The sequence below is a fragment of the Carcharodon carcharias genome, chromosome 4 (genome assembly GCF_017639515.1).
Source record: "Carcharodon carcharias isolate sCarCar2 chromosome 4, sCarCar2.pri, whole genome shotgun sequence".
NCBI lineage: Eukaryota > Metazoa > Chordata > Chondrichthyes > Lamniformes > Lamnidae > Carcharodon > Carcharodon carcharias.
The window spans coordinates 192,023,283-192,044,317 of NC_054470.1; the positions used below are offsets into that span (position 1 = coordinate 192,023,283).

Genomic DNA, 21,035 nt, shown 5'->3' on the forward strand with positions numbered 1-21,035 from the left:
TAGATAGATGGGAACACCACCACCTGGAAGTTCCCCTCCAAGCCACTCACCATCCTGATTTGGAAATATATCACAGTTCCTTCACCGTGGCTGGGTCAAAATCTTGGAATTTCCTCCCTAGCAGCACTGTGGGTGTACCTACACTACGTGGACTGCAGCGGTTCAAGAAGGCAGCTCAACACCATCTTCTCAAGGGCAATTCAGGATGGGCAATAAATGCTGGCCCAGCCAGTGATACACATATCCCATGAATGAATTTTATAAAAGGTGGAAATGGTGGGTAAAGAATAGAACTGGGATTGGATGTGAGGGCACTATAGTTGAATAACCAGCTAGCACCCACTGTTCAGGCTCTTGCATGAAGAATGCCATGCCCTATTTATATTCAAGCAGATGTCAGTGGGCTTTCTGCTTTAGTGATTGTCCTACAAGCCACTTGGTTTTAAATACAACCTGGGCACTTCCTCTCTCCCCATCCCCAACCCTCCTCTTCCTTTCCCTCCCAGAAAATAATTATCAAGTTTATTAAATTAATTCCTACAACTTCCGAAGGTGGGATTTGAACCCACAGCCCGGTAACAGAGCCAGATGAGAATTTTCTTTTCACTCGGCGAGTTTTGTGAGCTGGGTTGTGCTGCCTGAAAGGTGGTAGAAGTAGATTCAACTATAAATTTCAATAGAGAATTGGATAAATACTTGAAGGCAAATAAGTGACAGGCAGATTGGTGCAATGGGGAGGCAGTGGTGCAGTGGTAATGTCACTGCGAGGACAATGCTTTGGGGACATGTGTTCAAATCCCAGCACAGTAGCTGGTCTGGAATTGAAAGCTAGTCTTAGTAATGGTAAGCATGAAACTATCATTGATTATCATAAAAACCTTACGGGTTCATTAATGGAAAGAAATCTGCTGATTCCAGTTCCACAACAATGTGGTCGACTCTTAAGTGCCCTCTGAAAAGACCTTGTAAGCTACTCAGTTCAAGGGCAACAGATGCGGGGCCTTGTCAACAATGCCCACATCTATGGGAAAGAGCAGGGGAGTGGGACGAATTGGATCGCTCTTTCAGTGGTGCAATGGGCTGAATGGCCTCCTTCCCTGCTGTAAGATTCTAGTCCAGAGCCAATAACCACGACTGGCTGAGTGCAGCAAGGGAGCTATAAAGTTGAGCAGCAGAATCTGTACCTAAAGCAACCGGGGGTAGGCAAAGAGGAAATGAAGTGAGAAATTAGCAAAATAACTCAAAATGGATCTTTTACATCCTGCTGCGAGGGCAGATGGGGCCTCTGTTTAACATCTCATCCCTAAAGACAGCACCTCCAACAGTGCAGCATCTTCTCAGTACTGCACCAAACATCTCAGCCTGTGTTTTGTGCTCAAGTCTATGGAGTGAGACTTGAACTCACAAACTTCTGACTCAATGGCCGTGGCTGACTGGAATTCAGGAGCCGTGCTTTTACCCTCACTCTAGCTCATGCACCCACTTAGATTGTTACTGCTCCTGTTGTCTATAATTTGCCTTCTAACATGCAGTTTGTGTTCCTCTTCCCAGTACTTGGAGCTGCGGTTTAACAAAGCAACACGACTGTGTGGGACACTGACCTTCATTTTCCAGATGGTGAGTATGGTGTCTTGACTGATGTTTCTATTCTAACAGTTAAATACTCATGAGCAATGATCCCTTTAAATTTTCTTGCTGTCTGACCTGTTTATTCCAATCGGTGGTATCTTTTAACTTTTATTCTATACACAGTATCTTAAAGAAGACAACGTGTAAGCAGCCTGTATGATAACTTCAAAATAGCTGCGCTGTCACTCAAGCACACAGCTTAGAGGAAATGTTGCTTCTCAGATGGAATTTAGAAGGACAAGGGCAGCAGATACATGGGAACACCACCACCTGGAAATTCCCCTCCAAGTCACTCACCATCCTGACTTGGAAATATATCACCGTTCCTTCACTGTCTCTGGGTCAAAATCCTGGAACTCCCTCCCTAACAGCACCTTGGGCGCACTTACATCATGTGGACTGCAGCGATTCAAAAAGGCAGCTCACCACGACCTTCTCAAGGGCAATTAGGGATGGACAATAAAAGCTGGCCCAGCCAGTGACATCCATGCCTTGTTAAAGAATAAAAAAAAAAGCATTGCAGTGGGTCTGGAGTCACATGTGGGCCAGACCAGGTTAGGATGGCAGATTTCCTTCCCTAACATTAGGGTAGACATCAGTGAACCAGATGGGTTTTTGTGACAACCCAGCAGTGTCATGATCACCATTACTGAGAGTAGCTTTCTATTCCAGATTTTAAAAACTAAAATGTCACCAGTTACCTTGGTGGGATTTGAACCCCTGTCTTCAGAGCATTAGTCTGGGCCTCTAAGTTACCAGTCCGGTAACATTAACACTACACACTGCCATCCCCTTCAAACAGACCCCCTCCCCTAGAAGTGTGGGTACGGACCAAGGCAGCCATAGCCTTGGCTGTGGTACTTGCCCAAGTCGAAAGACCCACAAATCATGTGGTGACTATGCTCAACCATGAACACTAGCCAGGTGGCCGAGAAATCGGGGAACATAATTGTGGAGCCACCCACCAACAGAGTTAACACCTGGGCAAAGGGAGGAGGGGAATTAGTGAGTGTTGAGGGTGGCGAGGGAAGGGGGGGTTGGGGAAGTGGGAGTCCTATTTTGATATTGATAATAAGCACAACTCAACATGCTGACATGAGTATGTAAATTAATCTGACTGGGGTTCATCCGCATTGACTCTCTGCCACTTGTTCTCACACGCTCAATAACAGTGAGTGGACGGGTGCAAATAGTAATGAAAGAGGCTTACAGGGTGGTGGCTTTTACTGCAAGGGAATTTGAGTACAAAGGGGTGGATGTGATGTGATGTGGATATCCTGTCTGGAGTAACTGCTTTTAATCTGGGCGCTACACCTGGAGGGAATGCAGCATAGATTCACCAGAATGATCCCACGGTTTAAAGGGTTAAATTCTGAGCACAGGTTGCACAGACTAAGCTTGTAATCCCTTGAGTAGAGAAGATTAAGCGGTGACCTAATGGCAATGATTAAAGCAGTTGATGGTTGGATAGAGACTAACTTTCCTCAGGTGTGAGCAGTCCAGAACACAGGGACATAACCTCAATCACAGGGGAGGCCAGGAACTCTCGTTCACACAAGCAGTAGAATTCGGAAACTCTGCCCCACAAGAGGGCTGTTGGTGCTGAGGGTCAATGGAAAATTTAAAAACTGAGATCAATAGATTTTTATTAGGCACAGACAGGAAGGGCTGTGGAGCCAAGGTGGGTGGATGAAGAGAAGATGCAGATCTGCCATGATTTAATTCAGGGCTTCCCAAACTGAGTTGCAAACCCGCCCCCAGTGGGTTGCAGGATGAGATTTTTGGGACACGAGCTCCGAGGCAGATACTGAATGATTTATTATTTAATTTCAGAGATAATTAAGAGTGAACCACATTGGTGTAGGACTGGAGTCACATCGACAGCAAACTGGGCGAGGATGGAAGGTTTCCTTTCCTAGAGGGAAATTAGTGAACTGGGAGCATTTTACAACGTTCTGACAGCTATTTGATTGCTTACTGAAAACCAGCTTTGTATTTTGAGATCGATTAAAACTGAATTCAAATTCTCAAACTGACCCAGTGGGATTTGAACATTGGCCCTCTGGATTACTAGTCCAGTAACAGAATTATTAGACTACTGTAGGATGCCCTAGAGGTGAAACAAAGGTGTCCTGACTGGCTGCACCTTTGAGTTCCGTGTATTCACAGTGGGTTAAGACTAGCCATGCTCGAATACAAAACTATGGAGTTCAGTCACCTTATAACAAGTATGTGTTTGTGCATACGGTTTTATCAGGAAACACTGAAGCCTGAACCACATGATGCAATTCCTGTCTATTTCTGCTGTGGGTTTGCTGTTCCATAAAACGTACAATGCGATGAGGCAGTTAACGATCAGCTATGAACCTGCTCACCTTTTCTAAAGGCTCTTCTGTCTGATCATTTGATATTCCATGCTTGGGTTCTAAAGGTCGATATCAGATTAAATTTGCAATCAGTGTTCAGTTTACCTTCATTCTACAGTAGTTAATTGTTAAACTAGATGGACTTAGATGCTGTACATAAAATACAGGAGACCATGCAGCTCATTGTGCTCATGCCAACTTTTGGAAAGAACTATCCAACTAACCCCATTCCCCCATACTCTTTCCCTGTAACCTGGAAAATGCTTACTTTTCAAGTATTTATCTGATTCCGTCCTGCAAGTTACTATTGAATCTGCTTCCGCCATCTTTACAAGCAGCATGTTCTAGGTCATCACAAGTTGTTCCTCCTTTCCCCTCTGGTTCTTTTGACAATTGTCTTAAGCCTGTGTCCCCTGGTTACTGATGCTCTCGCTAGTGAAAACATGTAACTAGTTTTTTTACAAGTAAACATTGTGTGATGTAGATTCTAGACTGAATCTAAGGGCTCAAAACTTAACAGTTCTCTATGATATGATGGCATATATCAGAAGGATCTCAATGAAATTAGAGATACGAAGCGAAAAATAACTTGCATTTATCCGGCACCTTTCATACCTCAGGATTTCCTAAAATACATTACAGCCAATAAAGTAATTTCTAAGTGTTGTAACAAGCAACCAATTTGTACACAGCAAGCTGCCACAAATGGTAACGCGATAATGACCTTATAATTTTTTGATGATGTTGGTTGGGGAATAAATATTGATTAGGATACTGGGAGAACTCCCCTGCTCTTCTTTGAGTAATTCCATGGCATCTTTTACATCCATCTCAGAGAGCATATAGAAACCTGTGTTTCATGTAGCTTCCAAAAGCTTCACCGCCCGACAGTGCAGCATTCCCTCAGTACTGCACTAAAAGGGTCAGTCTGGATTTTGTGTTCAGTTCTCTGGATGGGGTTGCATCACAGGACTTGTGTGTTGAAGTAAGGCCATGCAACAGACCCAACTAACTGCGGACTCATTTTCTAGTAAAAATAATGGAATTGGGGTTGCCTGGAACAAAGTAGGGAAAGTAACCCAAGTAAATGGCAGCCATGATGGTTTTAGAAAGGGCAAGATCCAACTTGGCTAACTCCCTTGACTTCTGTCCGAGGAGGTGATGTCCCAAGATGGCAGTGGGAACTCCTACAACATACCAAGACTTCCCAAAGGTTTTTTGATAACCTTCCTCATGAAAGGCTGCCCAATAAGCTCAGGATCACTGTACTTATGGTACAACCTTGTGATTGGCTGACGGGGCGTCTCATGCAAAGTGCAGCATGTCGGACAATGCAGCACTTCTTCAGTACTGTGTGGAGTTGTCTCTACTCGAGTCCAGTGGGGTTTGAACCTACAGATTCGTGGTGGTAGAGCTATTTTTTTACTTTATTCTTTTACATGATGTAGGGGTCTTTGACAAGGCCAGCATTTATTGCCCATCCCTAATTGCTGTTGAACTGAGTGGCTTGCTAGGCCATTTCAGAGGGCAGTTAAGAGTCAACCACATTGCTGTGTGTCTGGAGTCACATGTAGGTCAGAGCAGGTAAGGATGGCAGATTTCCTTAGTGAACCAGATGATTTTTTATGACAATCGATGATATTTTAATGGTCATCATTACTGATGGCTAGCTTTAAATTCCAGATTTATTAACAAGCAGCTGTGGTGGGATTTGAACCCATGTCTCCTGTTATGATCGATGCTGTTGGTAAAGCGGAGTTATTTAAAAATCCCAGAGGGAAACTTTAAACAACAGTCACAATCAATAATTTTAAGTGTTATGTTTGAGATGCGACCCTAAACTCAGGAATCAGACCACTAGTTTGCGAGGTTTTACATTAAACTAAATTAAGCATTTTATTAATTACACAGGTTAATATATATACACATGGCCACAAATTACGACTGATATAACTTTTAACAAATTCCCAAACTAATCTTCATTAAGGCAACAACAACCCATAGACTTAACCAGATGCCAAGCAAAACATTTTCACTGTACAAGTTCAAAATTAGGTTCTTTTCACTGTGGAGCCAGTTGGAGGCTTGCAGCTGCCTTTTGATTTTACATTGCCTCTGCTCTGCACACCCGAAAACTACTGAAGTTATACCTACCACCACTGATTGAATTCAAATTCTCATTGTCCCACCAGCCTCTTTGAACTTCACCTTCCAACAATGAAACCCCTTTCATCGTACCAATTTTATTATTAATATAAACATATTGCTTGGTATCTGTTAGAAAGGCATCAATTTTGACCTCTTGATTCACTTCTCGAATGCTCTATTCAAAAAATGCAAATACACGCTACCTCTCTGTTTACATCTCAAACTAGTATACCAGAGCACTCAGACTAGCTGGCTTTAATCCAATTAAGACATACCCATAGACTAACCTCTATTTTAAAAGAAAAATATTTTCCAAAATATTATATACATTAATAGCTTCATGACATCCCCCTCCTAATCAGAAAATGAACCATCATAATTCTAAAAAACGACTTCATTTGAATAACCCATATCACACTATCTCCTATACTTATTACACTATTACATTACCAGATGTATGCATTAACTATATATATATTATATACACACACATGTCCTTGGTATCAACAGAAATCACTCCAGTTCAGTGTTCAGGTTTTTTTTAAATGTCCCAATTTCCTTTAAGCTTCAAATTCTTGATAATGCATCTGCAAACAGATTTTCTCTTCCAGCCATATATATAATACATAGATTAATTGGTTGTAACAATAGACTCCACCTGAAAAGTTTTGTATTTTTGTCACGAAATTTGTCCAAAAACTTCAAAGGATTATGGTCTGCATAAACAATTGTTTCTAATGAATTGTTTGCAACATAAATTTCAAAATGCTGCAGCGCTAACACCAAACTCAAAGTCTCTTTTTCGATTGTTGAATATCTTCTCTGTTTTACATTCAGCTTCCGTGAAAAATACCCTATCGGTTTTTCAATTCCAGTGTCATCTTCTTGTAACAGTACAGCCCCAATGCCTATATCACTTGGGTCAACGGCCAACTTGAATTGCTTGGCAGAGTTGGGTACTGCCAACGCTGGTGTCGTAGTTAATACAGTTTTCAAACTATTGAATGACTTCTGACACTCCAGTGTCCATTGAAGCTTCTTGTTTTTTTTTAATAGTTCAGTCAGTGGAGCAAGCACTTGGCTAAAATTTGGTACAAATTTCCGGTAAAACCCACTCATGCCCAGAAATCTCAAAACTCCTCGTTTCGTTGTAGGTGCTGAGAAATCCATGATAGCCTTGACTTTCGCATCTCTCGGAGCCACCTTACCATGTCCAATGGTACGGCCCAGATATGTAACTTGCACTTTTGCAAATTCATTCTTAACCAAGTTCATCACCAAATTAGCTTCTTGTAGTCGAGTAAATCATTCTTCCAGATGCTGTAAATGCTCCTCCCGTGTCTGATTGAAAACGATTAGATTATCAATATAAACAGCACAATTGCTTAGACCCACAATTACTTTGTTAGTCTTTGAAATGTCGCAGATGCATTCTTCATACCAAATGACATGACATTAAACTCATATAGTCCACTTGGTGTTACAAAAGCTGATATCTTCTTTGCTCTCTCCGACAATGGTACCTGTCAATATCCTTTTAGCAAGTTAATCTTTGTGATAAATTTTGATTGTCCCACTTTCTCAATGCAATCCTCCAACCGTGGTATGGGATATAAATCTGATTTTGTCACCGCATTCACCTTTCGATAGTCCACACACAGTCTTTGTGTTCCATCCGGTTTCAGCACCAGTACAATGGGCAAACTCCAGTTACTGCAGCTAAACTCAATGATATCATTTTGAAGCATCAAATCAATTTCTTTTTGTACTTGTGATGACTTTGCTGGATTTAGTCTATAAGGTTGTTGCCTCACTGAAGATGATATTTCCATACATACATCATGTAAAGCTAAATGTGTCTTTCCCAACTCATTTCCACAAATAGGCTTGTGTGACTGCAATCGCTTTTCCAGATCACTTTGGCACTTGCTTGGAAGGGAACTCAATATTTCATTTTCATTTTCAAGCACCCCCTCATTATCGAGTTTGATTAGAGGAAAATCAATTTCAGAGTCCTGTACTTCTACCTCTTTCTCATCATCCACCATCACTAACATCTCTTTTTGTTCCTCTTCCCTGTCAAAGTACTTTTTAAGCATATTTACATGACACACCCTCTGCTGCTCTCTTCTATCTGGAGTATTTATTAAATAATTTAATTCACTCAATTTATTTTCAATCCTGTAAGGTCCACTAAATCTTGCATTTAATGAATCCCCTAGTATGGGTAATAAAACTAATACTTTCCCTCCAGAAACAAAACTGTGAATTTTAGTCTTCTTAACTGCTTTCACTTTCATCTCTTGCTGTGATTTTCCTGTTATTTGACATGTATGACAGGTTCTACAGAATTTGACTACATCTCTATGCAATCTTGGCCCCAAAAAAACTACCTCTGTATCTTTTCCGGTGTTTTCCTAATTCCTAAATGTCCCCCCATTGCAACTTCATGAGCAATCCTCAGAATCTCATTTCTATAACCTAATGGGAAAACAATCTGATGCACCTCCCTCCAGCTTTCATTTGCTGAGACATAATCCGACTGCCATTTTCTCATTAATATATTCCCTTGAAGATAATAACATACTAGAATACATTTTGCTTCTGTTTCTGAATAAGCTTTCTGATGTACCTGTTTTAATTGCAAATCATTTCCTGTAACTCCACTAATCTCTTTGAGTTATAACTTCAACTGAATTTTCCTGTATTCCTTCCTCCTGAACAATGTTATCAAATACAGTGCCAGCTAATTGGATTTAAACACATTCTCCTAGCCTTTGAACTGCCTGCTTATCTTGTTTATTTTGTTCTTCCCGATGGGCTTTTGATCTCGTAATAATACAACCAGGAAACAATCCAGGATAAAAACAGAATTACCTGGAAAAACTCAGCAGGTCTGGCAGCATCGACGGAGAAGATCTTCTCCGCCGATGCTGCCAGACCTGCTGAGTTTTTCCAGGTAATTCTGTTTTTGTTTTGGATTTCCAGCATCCGCAGTTTTTTTGTTTTTAAACAATCCAGGATGTTCCTTCTGTAGCACTCCTGTTGAAAACACTTCTACAGGCTGCTCAACTACCATAGGCATTGCCCATATTTGCGATCTAGCTATATCATTACCCAGAATAAATTGAACCCCTGCAATGGGCAATTTTTCCACCACTCCAACTTTAACCTCACCCGTGTTCCATCTGCTCTTTAAATTTACCTTCCACAACAGAATAGGTTTCGCATCTCCATGAACCCCACTTATTATTATCTTCTCCTGCAACCGTCCCTCTGAACAACAAATATCACAATCCCACAACATTAAGGATTGACTTTCCCCTGTGTCTCTTAAAATTTTAACAACTTTACCTACTCCACCCTGTACACATGGAAAGACTTTCCCTTTAAACATTTCTGCAACCTGCTCCTCAGAATTGTCTTGAGTAAACTGTGAACGCATTCCACTTCTTTACCTATCACTGATTCTCCCTGTTTCACCTGTACAGAAACCACTGGTTTCCCCAGTGCCTGAACCTCCAAACCCACAACACTTTTACTTCCAGAGCTTTTCTGTATCCCAATAACTCCTACAGATTTTTCCTGTGACCTCCAACACACTGACTTTGTGTGCCCCACTTTATTACAATGAAAACACCTTAGTTTTCGAATGTCACTTCTACCTTCAGCGCCTTCCTTTTTCTTTTGAGAAAAAAACTTCCTGGGAACTTCCAGCTATTCCTCTTTCCTGACTACCTGCCTTCCTTTCACCTTCCCACTTTTTATCCTTTTCCAATTTGAAAGAGTGACGGAAAAAAGGTTTAGCTCTATGAACTAACTCATAATCATCAGCTATCTGCTGCTTGTCTTACAAAATCAACCCTCTGTTCCTCCACATGAGTTCTCACTACTGAAGGGATTGAATATTTAAATTCTTCCAAAAGAATGACTTCCCTAAGAGCTGCATATGTTGTCTCTATTTTTAACCCCCATATCCACCGGTCAAAATTACTTTGTTTTACTCTTTCAAACTCAGTATAAGTTTGCCCAGGCTGTTTTCTCATATTCCTAAATTTCTGCCTGTACACTTCAGGAACCAACTCATATGCACTCAAAATAGCTCTTTTCCCAACATCATAATTCACTGACATTTCTTCTGAAAGCGAAGCATATACCTCAAGCCCCCTACCTAATAACTTAGACTGTAATAATACCGTCCAATTTTCCTGTGGCCATTTCATCTGTTTAACTAGCTTCTCAAATGAAATGAAGAATGCTTCAATATCTATTTCTTCAAACTTTGGAAGAGCTTGTACAAATTTAAACATTTCCCCACTGGGTTCTACTCTGGAGATAAGTCCTTCCTCACCTACTGAAGTCTCCTTTCTAAATGTCAACATTTTCAGTTGGAATTCTCTTTCTCTCTCTCTTTCTCTTTCCTCCTCCTCCATCTTTGCAATGTCTTATTCCCTTTTAAAAGCCATTTCTCGGTCCTTTGCTTCTATTTCAAGCTTTTTCATTTGCAACTGAAGTCTCACTACCTCCAGCTGTGACTCACTAGTGTCAGGTTTCACTTCCAACTGTAGATGCTGTGCTATACTTTTAATTATATCTGATTTCCTAGCTCCTGCCCGTAACCCCAATTGTAACTTATCCGCCAACTCTGTCAACTTACTTTTGGTTATTTTCTCCAACCCACTGAGAGTTATCTCTTCTACTCCCAGGCAAGTCTTAGCAATTGCCAAAGCCATTTTATAATCTCACGACTTCTAAAATACTTCACCAACTCCTGGATTCTAAGAGCCTCTCGTACTCGTAAGCTTTACGATCCACCAATTCCTAACCAATTGAGGAATTAGAAATATAATTTATCCCGACACAGCCCCCAATTGTTAAGGCCGATGCAGTTGGTAAAGTGGAGTTATTTAAGAAATCCATGAGGGAAACTTTAAACAACTGTCATAACCTATAATTTTAAGTGTTATGTTTGAGATGCGACTCTAAACTCAGGAATCAGACCACTAGCTCTCAAGGTTTTACATTAAACTAAGTGAAACATTTTATTAATTGTGCAGGTTAATATATATACACATGGCTACAAATTACTACTATCATAACTTTTAACAAATTCCAAACTAATCCCCATGAAGGCAACAACAACCCATAGACTTCAGCAAACACCAGGCAAAGCATTTTCACCGTACAAATTCAAAATGAGGTTCTTTTCACTGTGGAGACAGTTGGAGGCTTGCGGCTGCCTTTTGATCTCACATTGCCTCTGCCCTGAACACCCGAAAACTACTGAAGTTATACCTACCACCACTGATTGAATTCAAATTCTCATTGTCCCACCAGCCTCTTTGAACTCCACCTTCCAACAATGAAACCCCTTTCATAGTACCAATTTTATTAGTAATATAAACATATTGCTTGATATCTGCTAGATAGGCATCAATTTTCATCCCACTTCTCGAATGCTCTATTCAAAGATTGCAAATGCACGTTATCTCTCTGTTTACATCTCAAACTAGTACATCAAAGCACCCAGACTAGTTGGCTTTAATCCAATTAAGACATACCAGCAAACTAAGCCTCAATTTTAAAAGAAACATATTTTCCAAAATATTATATACATTAATAGCTTCATGACACTCCAGAGCATTAGCCTGCGTCTCAGCATTACTAGTCCAGTGACAATACCACTCTGCCACTGTCTCCCCTCTATTGCTGACAGTAAGATTGAATTCAGACTGTGAGATCTACTTGTTGTGAGAGAAAGTTTTGTTGATGGTAATGCCAGTCTTTATCTTCTAATTGCAGGTGATATACATGGGCGTGGTGCTCTACACACCTGCACTGGCGCTTAATGCAGGTATGTTAAGGTAGAAACATAGAAAATAGGAGCAGGAGTAGGTCATTTGGCCCTTCGAGCCTGCTCTGCTATTCAACATGATCACGACTGATCCTCTATCTCAACGCTGTACTCCTGCCCTCACCCCATACCCCTTGATGCCTTTAGAGTCCAGAAATCTATTTCCTCCTTAAATATATTCAGTGACTTGGCCTCCACAGCCTTCTGTAGTAGAGAATTCCACAGGTCCACCACCCTCTGAGTGAAGATGTTTCTCCTCATCTCAGTCCTAAATGTTCTACCCCATATCCTGAGACTGTGACCCCTTGTCCTAGATCCGCCAGGCAGACAAAATATCCCTGCATCCAGTCTGTTCACCCCTGTCAGAATTTTATACATTTCAATGAGATCCTCTCTCATTCTTCTAAACTCCAAGCCGGCCCGATCTCTCCTCATACGACAGTCCTGCCATCCCAGTATATAGCATAGTGAAATGACCAGGGCATTTGAAGCTCACCTGTATAGATGAAACCCCCTCAAGCCTGAGCTGATTTTCTGAAAGTCGCTATAATAATGTAAAACATTGTATGAGATTTTTTCACAAGACAACAAACTGCACAGAAACTTTGTTGGAAAACCTAGGTATGGTCATTGGCAGGATGACTGGTTTTCTAATGAGTTCCAGTCTATATAAAGCAGGAGCAGTGTGGGCTTTGCCTGATAAAGTCCAGCTTGTTGTAGGGCTCGTTCAATAAATAAAATTCACCTCAACTCCCCTCTGGTTCTTGTGCTAATTCCCCTAAATCTGTAATAAAATACAGAAAGCGCTGGAAAAACTCAGCTGGTCTGCAGCATCTGTGGAGATAGAAACAGAGCTAACGTTTCAGATCCAGTATGATGCCTCTTTGGAACTGGAGAGGTAGAGATGTGATAGGTTCAATGCTGTCGAGAAAGGGGGGAGGTTCAGGGATAGGTTAGAGAGTGGGGAGATTAAATTACAAAGATGTCATTGGAACAAAAGGCAAAGGGTGTGGTAGTGATAGTAGTAAAGAACAAAAGCATTGGTCCAGAGTAGGAGTTAATAGTTTAAAGGTCAGCCCTGTCAAAAATCAAAATGGCAGAATGTGTTAATAGCAGAATTAAAGTCAGTGTTGTCTGAAAGCAGAACATGAGAACAAGATACAGACACTGGGGAAAAATAAAATACAAAATGGAGGACAGAGTTCATGGCCTGAAGTTGTTGAACTCAATGTTGAGTCCAGAAGGTTGGAAAGTGCCTATTCGGAAGATAAGGTGCTGTTCCTCCAGCTTGCGTTGTACTTCACTGGAACATTGTAGCAGGCCAAGGACAGATATGTGAGCATGAGAGCAAGATGCTGAACTGAAATGGCAAGCGGCTGGAAGGCTGGGGTCATTCTTGCAGACTGCTGTATTGTTAAAATACATAGAGTGTGTTTGGTATTTCGAGTCTTGGGTGTGTATAGATATGGTGCGTAGGCAATTATTTCAGGTGGTTTAGTGCAGTTCCACTGTGGTGGGTCCAGGGGTACGATCAGACTGACTGTGAGACACCAAGACTGACCTCTGGCCAATTTTGGACACGGTGCAAGGCTGGTCACGTTACAGCTGTAAATGTTGATAACACTTGGTTCATGTGATCTCCTGGTCTGGTTCTGATCAACTATGGGAGACATCAGAGAGGAATTTCCCAGAACAATTTTTTCCCCCTTATTGACTGAGAATTTTTTTCCCTTCATTGTTTTTTCTCTCCCATGCAATTACCTGGCCATTTTGGTGGGGGTGGGGAGGTGGCAAATGTCCAGTCAAGGTTCTCCACTTGTAAAATGTGGGACAAGCTCAATGTACGAATTGGTTTCTTCCTGCCGGTCACTTTCCTATCCTTACATCTGCAGTCTGAGACTCTTTGTCTGCACTGTGCTGGGCTTCAGTCTCAATTCACATTTGCTTCATTAAATTAACACGAAACTTTTAGTGCAAAACAAAATCTGACTGAATTATCAGACTCTAAATGTACATTCCTCGTGAAATACTCTGTAATTTATTAAACTATTCACGGTTAGAAACGAAGTCAGAGATTACTAAGCAGGTCATTCCAAAACATGTGCCAGAAATGAATGCCTGGGTTCCCACCTTTTGATGCCAGTTGCTTGCTCAGACTGCTACCCCACTCCTCAGCCCATGAAATATTCTGATAAGCCGTCCCAAATTTAAGACAACCTGCTTTGTGGTGTCCTTCCCTGAGGTGCAAAGTGATAGAACAATGAGGTGTGTTCCCCCAGGACCAGGGATCCGTGTTTGATAAAGTGGCGGAGCGGGGTGGTGGGGGGAGGTAACAGTGGCTGGAGGCATTCGACCAGAACAGTTCAAAGAGAAACGAGTCGCAGCCTCTTTCTGTTTAAGTTGGCCTTCGGTTACTATTAAACAGGCAACAATGCACTTTATATGGTCAGAATGGGATTTCGGGGATTGGGAACCACAATCCAGCATGAATTCCAATGGAAGATTTGCCTTTACTGAGTACATGGCTGTGTTTATTGCCCCTAACATTGGTGTTGAGTGACCCACTTGGGCATGGGCGCTTATTTTATTGGTGACAACCCCCAAATAACAAGATAGATTGAATTGAAATTGCTGTGGTCAGGTTTTGACCTCTGAAGCTCTAGGTGGCTGGTCCATGTAACATGTAATCATTTCACATTGGACACGCCTCAGGGAGAGTATAATCTTTCAGAATAGAACACTACCACACAGAAGAAGGCCATTTAACCGAGAAAATCTACTACTAATTAGGGAAATTTGTGACTGGCTCCCCAAGAGGGGAGTTAAATTGACCAGGTAAGAATTGGCCAGCTGTTGAGCTGGAGTTCATTGTTTTTTTTAATCATATGTAGCAGATGGAGGCAATTTGACCCAGCATGCCATTGCCAACTCTTTAAAAAAGCTATTCAATTAACCTTGCTCCCTCACTCTTTTCCCCCATAGTCTTGCAAATTATTATTTCCAAATCCATAATAGTCAAGTTGGTGAATCTTAATTTGCGGTCTGCTGAATTTCCTGCTCTCTGAAGCTAGACTAAGATCCTTGACTGTTAAAGGACTTAATTAAAGGACTGCTAAACCACTTAAAAAGGCACTGAATCCATGGCAATTGATTGAATCGGTTCTGTGCCTAGCCAAATTCTACAAAATGAGCTTGCCCAGCGGAAGGCCAAAGTAATTAAATGTTTCGAGTCAATGCCATGGAAATAAAGCAGGAAGAAATTAACAAAATCAAACGACAGAAGATGCTGGAGAATTAAGAACTGAAAAATGTGGAAAACACTCAGCGGGTCCAGCGGCAGAACAGAGTTAATATTTCAGGTCGATGACCTTTCATTCCACACATCAAATTAAATCATTGTGGCGGGTTTAGCCTTTGGAGAAATGTTTAAATATTGTAGAGAAATAAGGACAACAGATGAAGCTCATATCAGTTGCTTATTAACAGAGGGAGTCACTGTCCTTGAATCACCAAAACAGTGCTTCTCTTTGTTTTGTGGGAAGATGTTATGTTATCCTATAACATGAAGGGATGTTTTGTTAAGCTTTTGGGGGGAGAAGAAAATGGTTGTGGTTGTGGTGGTGGGTGTGGGCCTTTCTCTTTGCCTCTTTTTGGGAATAAACCAAACCTTATTAAGGTAATAAAACATGGACCCTAAATAGAATTGAGATACAAGTCATCTGCAAATCATTTTACCAGCCCTGCAGATGTTGCAGTTTTAAGTGGTCTACTGATGACTAAAAGGCAAAGCACAGCGACAAACAGAAAGGGGCAGTGGGGGAGTGGGGCAAGGGATAGTGGGGAGGTAGGGAATGAAGAGGGAACAGTGGGGCAGGGGGTGGCGAGAGATCAGGGATGGAGCAATGAGCTGTCAGGGTGTTAACTGAATCCAGTTAGTGAAGTTAAAACTAAGACACAGCAGCTTTCTTTCCTGGAGAGACCATAAGACATAGGAGCAGAAATTAGGCCATTCGGCCCATCGAGTCTGCTCCGCCATTCAATCATGGCTGATAAGTTTCTCAACCCATTCTCCCGCCTTCTCCCCGTAACCTTTGATCCCCTTATCAATCAAGAACCTATCTATCTCCGTCTTAAATACACTCAATGCCTCTATTCTTCCTACCAAAGTGCGTGACCTCACACTTGCCCACTTAGCATTCCATCTGCCACTTCTTTGCTCATTCTCTTAACCTGTCCAAATCCTTCTGCAGCTTCCCCGCCTCCTCAATACTACCTGTCCCTCCACGTATCTTTGTATCATCTGCAAACTTGGCCAGAATGCCCTCAAGTTCCTTCATCTAGATCATTAATGTATAAAGTGTGGTCCCAACACTGACCCCTGCGGAACTCCACTAGTCACCGGCCACCATCCTGAGAAGGACCCCCTTATCCCCACTCTCTGCCACCTGCCAGACAGCCAATCTTCTATCCATGCCTCTAACACCATGGGTTCTTATCTTACTGAGCAGCCTCCTGTGCGGCACCTTGTCAAAGGCCTTCTGGAAGTCCAAGTAGATAACATCCATTGGCTCTCCTTTGTCTAACCTACTCATTACCTCCTCAAAGAATTCTAACAGATTTGTCAGGCGTGACCTCCCCTTGATGAAACCATGCTGACTTTGCCCAATTTTACCATGCACTTCCAAGTATTCTGAAATCTCATCCTTAATAATGGACTCTAAAATCTTACCAACGACCAAGGCCAGGCTAATCGGCTTGTAATTTTCCGTCTTTTGCCTCACACCCTTCTTAAACAGGGGGTTACATTAGCGATTTTTCAGTCCTCTGGGATCCTCCCTGACTCCTGTGATTCCTGAAAGATCACCACTAACGCATCCACTATCTCTTCAGCTATCTCCTTCAAAATTCTGTGGTGTAATCTATCTAGTCCAGGTGATTTATCCACCTTCAGACCTTTCAGTTTTCCTAGAACCTTCTCCATGGTAATGGCCACCATACTCACCTCTGCCCCCAACTCTCTTGAACTTTGGGGATGTAACTCGTGTCTTCCACTGTGAAGACGGACGCAAAGTACCTATTCAGTTCCTCCGCCATTTCTTTGTTCCCCACTAGTACTTCTCCAGTGTCATTTTCCAGCGGCCCAGTGTCCACTTTTGCCTCTCTCTTACCCTTTATATATCTAAAAAAACTCTTGCAATCTTTTATATTACTGGCTAGTTTACCCTCATATTTAATACTCTCCCTCCTTATTTCTTTTTTAGTTGTCCTCTGTTGGTCTTTGTAGGCTTCCCAATCCCCTGGTTTCCCACTGCTCTTCGCCACATTTTACGGTTTCTCTTTAGCTTTTATGCTGTCCCTGACTTCCCTTGTCAGCCATGGTTGCCTCGTCCTCCCTTTAGAATGCTTCTTCCTAGGGATGAATTTTTGCTGTGTCTCCCAAATTACTCCCAGAAACTCCTGCCATTGCTGTTCCACTGTCTTTCCTGCTAGGCTCATCTCCCAGTCAATTCTGGCCAGCTCCTCCCTCATGCCTCTGTAGTTGCCTTTATTCAACTGTAATAACGTTACATCTGATTCCAGCTTTTTCCTCTCAAATTGCAGGGTAAATTCTATCATATTATGGTCACTTCCTCCTAAGGGTTCCTTCACCTTAAGCTCCCTTATCAAATCTGCCTCATTACACATCACTAAATCTAGAATTGCCTGTTCCCTAGTGGACTCCTCCACAAGCTGCTCCAAAAAGCCATCTCGTAGACATTCCACAAATTCTTTTTCTTGGGATCCACTACCAACCTGATTTTCCCAGTCTACCTGCATATTGAAATCCCCCATGATAATTGTAACCTTGCCTTTCTTACACACCTTTTCCATCTCCTGGTGTATCTTGTGCCCCCCATCCTGACTACTGTTCGGAGGCCTGTACATAACTCCCATTATGGTTTTTTCACCTTTGCGGTTCCTCAACTCTACCCACACAGATTCTACATCATCTGACCCGACGTTGTTTCTTGCTATCGATTTAATTTCATTTCTTACCAACAAAGCAATCCCACCCCCTCTGCCAACCTGCCTATCTTTTCAATAGGATGTATATCCTTGGATATTTAGCTCCCAGTCCTGATCCCCTTGCAGCCATGTCTCCGTGATGCCCACCACATCATACCTGCCAATTTCAATCTGCGCCACAAGTTTATTTAGCTTATTTTGTATACTGCATGCATTCAGATACAACACCTTCAGTCCTGTATGTCCCATCCCCTTTCTCACTGTCATCCCTTTATCTGATGTGCTTGAAGTTAGATTCCTAGCCCTTTCCAGACACTCTGTCCTATTTTGTGTTTTGGGGACATTAATAGCCTCTCCTGGGCTCTCCTTTCTTTTCAGTTTTTTCATAATTTTCCATGAAGTTGAATCCACCCCCCCACACGCTAACCTGCTGCTTTGTTTCCCATTAGTCATACTTCTTGGAGTTTTACCCTTCCCTCCCCCCCCACTTTCTAGTTTAAAGTCCTGTTGATCACCCTATTTACCCTTTTCGCTGGAACATTGGTCCCAGATCGGTTCAGGTGGACACTGTCCCAACGGTACAGATCCCTCCTGCTCCAATACTGATGCCAGTGCTCCACGAAATGGAACCCCTCTTTCCCGCACCACTCCTTTAGCCACGTGTTTACTTCCCTTATTCTCACGTCCCTATGCCAATTTGCACGTGGCTCAGGTAGTAATCTGCAGATTATAACCCTCGAGGACCTGTTCTTTAACTTAGTTCCTAGTTCCTGATAATCCCCAAACAGGTCCTCTTTCCTAGTCTTACCCATGTTATTTGTCCCGATCTGGACCACAACAACTGGATCCTCCCCCTCCCTCTCCAATATCCTTTCAAGCCAGTCAGTGATGTCCCTCACCCTGGCATCGGGCAGGCAACATACCATGCGGGACTCTCGATCCTGCTTACAAAGGATGCTATCAATTCCCCTAATTATAGAATCCCCTACAACTACCACTTGTCTTTTTGTTCCCCCCTCTTGAATGGCCTCTTGTGCCACGGTGCTGTGGTCAGCTGGCTCATCCTCCCTACAGCCCTGTTCCTCATCCACACAGGGAGCAAGTACCTCGTTCCTGTTGGGCAAGGTCAAGAACTGAGGCTTCTCTGTTCCTGAACACAGGATCCCTTTTCCTGCCTCACTTGCAGTCACACCCTGCTGACCCTGACCACTGACCAAACTTGAGGTACTTAATCTACCGGGTGTGACCGCCTCCTGAAACAAAGCGTCCAGGTAACTCTCCCCCTCCCGGATGTGCCGCAGTGTCCGGAGCTCGGACTCCAGCTCATCAATTCTGAGCCGGAGTTCCTCCAGCAACCAACACTTGCTGCAGATGTGGTCACTGCGGCTCGCAATGGGATCTGCCAGCTCCTACATCATACAGCTACAGCACATCACCTGCCCAGCCATCTCAACTTAGATATTTCATTTATTAATTAGCTTTGCAGTGTTTTTTTTTTCAAATTTGGTGCAGCTTTCCTACCAACCAATCAGGTCACAGCTTTCCTGTGATGTCACTTTTTCCGTTTTGGCTTCAGTTACTCTGTCCCGAGGTCACCACTCCGGTGCTCCTCCCTCTGAGTCTGCTCCCTGGAGATGAGGCCCTGAATCCCTGAGGTAAGCTAGATTTATACTCACCGCTCCAGTGCTCCTCCCTCCGAGTCTGCTCCCAGGATTTACTCACCAATTAGCTGCTTTTTCTTTAAAATCCACTTTCAGAAGAGTGTCCCTGGTGCACTCCTGAAGGCACTGCCTCATCCTCTCTCTCTCATTTTTTAGGTTTGAGGAGGAGGGAGGGATTGAAACACTATAGCAATGTAATGTTTGGGGCTATTCCGTTCTTTGACAGTGGGTCTTCCTCAATTCCCTCCTGAATTGCCTTGTCTGCGGTGTCTTCTCCCAGAATGCTTCAATCACTTTTCACCAGCGCACTCTGTTGGATACTCTTCCTCCTGTTGAATGCAAGAGTCCTTCTCCTCAATTCCCTCCTGAGTCGCAGTGGCTGTGGTGACTTCTCCCAGAATGCTTCAGTCACTTCTCACCAGCGCCCTCTGTTGGATGTTTATTGACTTAGTTCACTGTTAATGCTACTCCAATGCACCAGTAAGCCAACTATCCCTATTTATACTATTTTGATTAAAACAATTAAACTAAATTAACAAAAGTCAGGGAAGTAGCCCCTTAAAGGAATACTGCAAAAAGACTAAATCTTAAAGGAAACTTACAAAACTCAAATTAAAACGTGATTTAGTGGGTCGATTAAAGCACCCCAGCCTTATCCCCATTTATAGATGTACAAATACCCATCACTTGTTTAACAATGCAGTTGCCATCAACCTTAACAAGTTGATTGCCGTTAAGCTTTAACAATGTAATTAATAAGACATTGACACAGTGAAGCGAGGGAAGGAGAGGCATCAGTGCAAGGGAGGGACTGGCAGGGCGGGGGAGTGAGGAAGGGGTGACAGTGAAGTTGGGGAGGGGTGCGAGGACAGAGGGAGGGAACAGTAGGAGAGGTGACGGGCAGAGCAAGGGAGGAAATTTTAGCAGAGTAGAAAGCTGAACTTATGTTCCTCATGTTCACATTGGCGGTGAGGTCACAATGCCATTATTTTTGTTGGTACATAGTTCTCATTGTTGCCCTCTTGCTAGCTGCTACTCTGGCATTGAGTTTTACTATGTAAATAATAAAACTGGTGTTTTTTTTTGCAGTAACTGGCTTTGATTTGTGGGGAGCAGTACTGACAATGGGACTAGTTTGTACACTGTACACAGCATTGGTGAGTAATCAATGGGTTGGAGAGCTCGAATTTTCCAATCAGCTTTGAGGGTTAAAAGAAGCTCTTGCCTTTATACAGTGCCTTTCAGAACCTCAGGATGTCCCATAGAGCTGACATACTTTTGAAGTATAGCCACTATTGTGATGTAGGAAACATAGCAGCCAACTTGCATACGGCAAGTTCCCTCAAACAGCAATGTGATAAGTGAGCAGGT

General features: G+C 42.6%; 1 protein-coding gene across 2 annotated transcripts in view; it reads left to right on the plus strand.

Moving 5' to 3' along the window:
* Window positions 1-21,035, plus strand: part of slc5a6a (solute carrier family 5 member 6a) — a 79,658-nt gene that overhangs the window by 35,773 nt on the left and 22,850 nt on the right. For both annotated transcript variants that reach the window (XM_041185965.1, XM_041185966.1), the window contains exons 3-5: window positions 1,552-1,617; window positions 11,946-11,997; window positions 20,754-20,821. In XM_041185965.1, coding sequence (XP_041041899.1) covers window positions 1,552-1,617; window positions 11,946-11,997; window positions 20,754-20,821 — 186 coding nt within the window. The remainder of the gene's footprint in view (window positions 1-1,551; window positions 1,618-11,945; window positions 11,998-20,753; window positions 20,822-21,035) is intronic.